Source organism: Pteropus vampyrus, unplaced genomic scaffold (assembly GCF_000151845.1).
Source record: "Pteropus vampyrus isolate Shadow unplaced genomic scaffold, Pvam_2.0 Scaffold4, whole genome shotgun sequence".
Classification (NCBI taxonomy): domain Eukaryota; kingdom Metazoa; phylum Chordata; class Mammalia; order Chiroptera; family Pteropodidae; genus Pteropus; species Pteropus vampyrus.
In genome coordinates, this window is record NW_011888785.1 from 7,255,449 (window position 1) to 7,258,572 (window position 3,124).

General features: G+C 35.0%; 1 protein-coding gene across 1 annotated transcript in view; it reads right to left on the reverse strand.

Annotated features, from left to right (window-relative positions):
* The window catches only part of SCIN (scinderin), a 72,352-nt gene extending 69,861 nt beyond the window's left edge, over window positions 1-2,491 (reverse strand). Inside the window, exon 1 of the mRNA XM_023532519.1 lies at window positions 2,477-2,491. Within this exon, the coding sequence (XP_023388287.1) occupies window positions 2,477-2,491 (15 nt within the window). The remainder of the gene's footprint in view (window positions 1-2,476) is intronic.
* Between the last annotated feature and the right edge of the window lie 633 nt (window positions 2,492-3,124).

Consider the following 3,124-nt stretch of genomic DNA (forward strand, 5'->3'; position numbering starts at 1 on the left):
TGTGTGTGTCATTTGTCATCGGTTGAGATCCTGATTGAGAACTACATTCTCTTTTTCCCTCCTCACCCAGACAATGAAAAGCAGATGTGTAAGGCTCATTTTACAGATGAGGAAACTGAGACATTGAAACTTGTCAGAGGTCACTCAACTGGTGAGTGATCAAAGAGGAATTCAAGCCCATTTGTGTCTAATGCAAAAGCACATGCTCTTTACAAAAACTTATAATTTCAATCCAAATTATTTAGCCAAGATTTGTTCACATAAGTGCACTTTATATTTTCATTTTCTTCCAACTTTTTCCTAGAGAAGCTTCTGATCTAGTGTGTTGCATGCAGCACCAAGAAGTTTAGTTTTAGCATTACCACTGAGTCAATATACATTTTGATTTCCTCATCCATTAAGTGGAAATCGTTTATTCTCTTCCTTTCTCTAGGGAAAAAATATGAGAACTGATATTCTGGGCTTAAGATAATTTGAAAATCATAGTTACCACAAATTCATTTTAAGGGATAATTCTTTTCCTTTTAGTGAAGGAATTCCTTTTAGGAAAGAAATAAAAATGAAAAGGAACGATTTCATTTAAGTAAAGAAATGAAGGAACTACAGTATAGATAAGTGAAATCTCCTCGTGTTTAGGCCAGGACTAAGTGAGGCACATGCTTAGGATGCACCAGAAAACTGGGTAATCACTATCAATACTATTTTGAGGCAGTATTTTTATTTTAAATCAAAATTAATCTGATAAATTATGATAAAAACAGCAAAATTTTGAACAAAGGCGGAACTGTTAATAACGCTGTATGAGATCATATTGGAGGCTGAGGCCTTAAAGGAAAAATACTAATCTTCCTTTACTTAAAATTTTGATATTTGGTTCATAATTTTGGGCATTAATTTTGACATTTCAAAACATATTACATTACAATATTATTGATCTTGAGTTTTTTTGTTTTTTTTTTTTCTTGCCACCGCCCTTAAATTTTATGCCTGAGGCATGTGCCTCATTCCTATCACACTAGCTCTGTCTTGGCTAAGAAACCTCTGGACTCAAATTTGCATATCCCTGCAAATTCAATCCTGCCAAGGTCAGGTTCAGCATGCTCAAAACAATCTCAGCATTGCCTCCACACATGCTTCTCCTAGTCTTCCTACTACTAACAGCATGATTTAATTTAGACTCAGCACTCTCATTTTATCTCCATGTTCATTCAACTAAGATGTCCAAAATGTTTCTCAAATCCATCCCAGCTGCCATTCCCGTTATTTCTCTGATTCCCATCTTCAGGAGAGACATGCATTGGAGTGAAATGGCCTAGTTTACAGTACAGCCTTGACCTAGGTTGAATCCTAGGCACTATACTTTTCAGCTGATTGAGTGTGAACAATTTACCAAACATTATTGTGTCTCTTTTTTTTTTTAAATTGTGGAATGGGAACTGATAGAAATTACCTCATAGGACTGTAGTATTAACTAAGTAAATAAATATAAACCTGAAATGGTGCCTGTATATACTAAGTGACAATAAACAACGGAAATTGATGAGTGGTTAATTCACTTCTTCAAATCTAATTGTGTAAGAATAATGTTTCTAAGTCTAGTTCAATTAAGAACTGCTTATTTCTTGTTTAAAAAAAAAGTCTGTAAAGCTGGATGCCAATTTCCTTTCTATGCGTTTTTTCTCTCTTTCATCTCCTAGGTTCTTATAAATAGATCATTTTCTTTTCTTCATATTATTACCTTTCTTCCATTATCTATCTGTTGAAGTTTTACCAATTCTTTAAGGTTTAACTAAAGATACATATCTTTATCATCGTTATTCTCCTGGCTTCACTAAATTTCAGCATCTTCTGTGCTCCCAGTGCTTTTGATATGCTCTTGCTTTATAGCAATTACCACACTCTGATCTGTGTTTTCTCTCACAAGCTGGTAGGCTGACTCAGAGACTTCTGTCTAATTGTTTTATTCCCTAGCTTTATGGTAATACATGTTGAAAAGATGTGGTTAAATAGTTGATTTTGGATTAAATTACATTAAAACAATCAATTTACCAATCTTCTCTCAGTCCAGGTAGAAATAGCCAAGGTGAATAAGTCTTTTCCCATGAGTCAGGAGGTTTGAGGTGTGGGGCCTGTGGTTGAATTCAAGGTAGATGTTCTTCTAAGATGTGAAGGGAACCAAAATTTTGCCCCCCCAAAGTTGCCTTTTGGGGATATTGATTTTAACCTGTTTATTAAGAAAGAAGACTCAGAAGGAAACTGACCCACTGCCCTTTCCTGCAGAAGAGACTCAGACAGAAAAATCTGCTTCAGGAAGGAAATTTTAGAATATTGACTTTAGCCTAATTTGAATTAAGTATGGTAAATAAGAAGGCTTCAGGCAGGCAGCCTGTTAACTACATACCCTCTGTGTCCCATTGATTCTGGGTAGCCTAGCAAGAGTTTGCCTGCCATGTACGTTCTGCTCTTTTTCAATTACCTGCAAATTGTCCATTTCACCTCTAAAATCTGTCACAATTCCCCACTCCTCCTTTGCCCAAATGTCATATATAACCAACGTTGCCTCACGGTCTTTGGAATTCTCATGCTTATCTGAATTCTCCGTGTGCACTTATTAAAAATTTGATTTTCTCCTATTAATCTGTCTCTGTTAATTTGATTATTAGCCCAGCTTTAAGAACTTAGAAGGTAGAAGGAGAAGTATTATTATTAATTTTTTAGCCACCACATTCTGCTAACTTATATTTGATTTGCAAAATGATTTGAAGGTTTAAGCATGGAACCTGGAATCAGAAGACTTGAGTGCTTTGAGGATTAAAAGATTTAATGTATGTCAAAGCCCTTGGGAACACAATCAATAATCAGCAGGGGCCCTTAGCCCCAGTACTTATCAAAGCTAAGTGATGATTAAAAGTGAAAATATAAGGAAGTGTATTTTCATCCTTCCTGTCCCTACTGGACAAATAACACTTATTTTTTAAATTCACCCATTGTTTTAAAAAGCTTCAATCAAGATCTAGAACTGTCTCTTTCACTAAAGAGAACGTTATTTTAAAATTACACATACTATAAGTGTAAAGGTATTGTCCCATATATGAGTGAAATCATATGGTTCTCAACTTTTTCT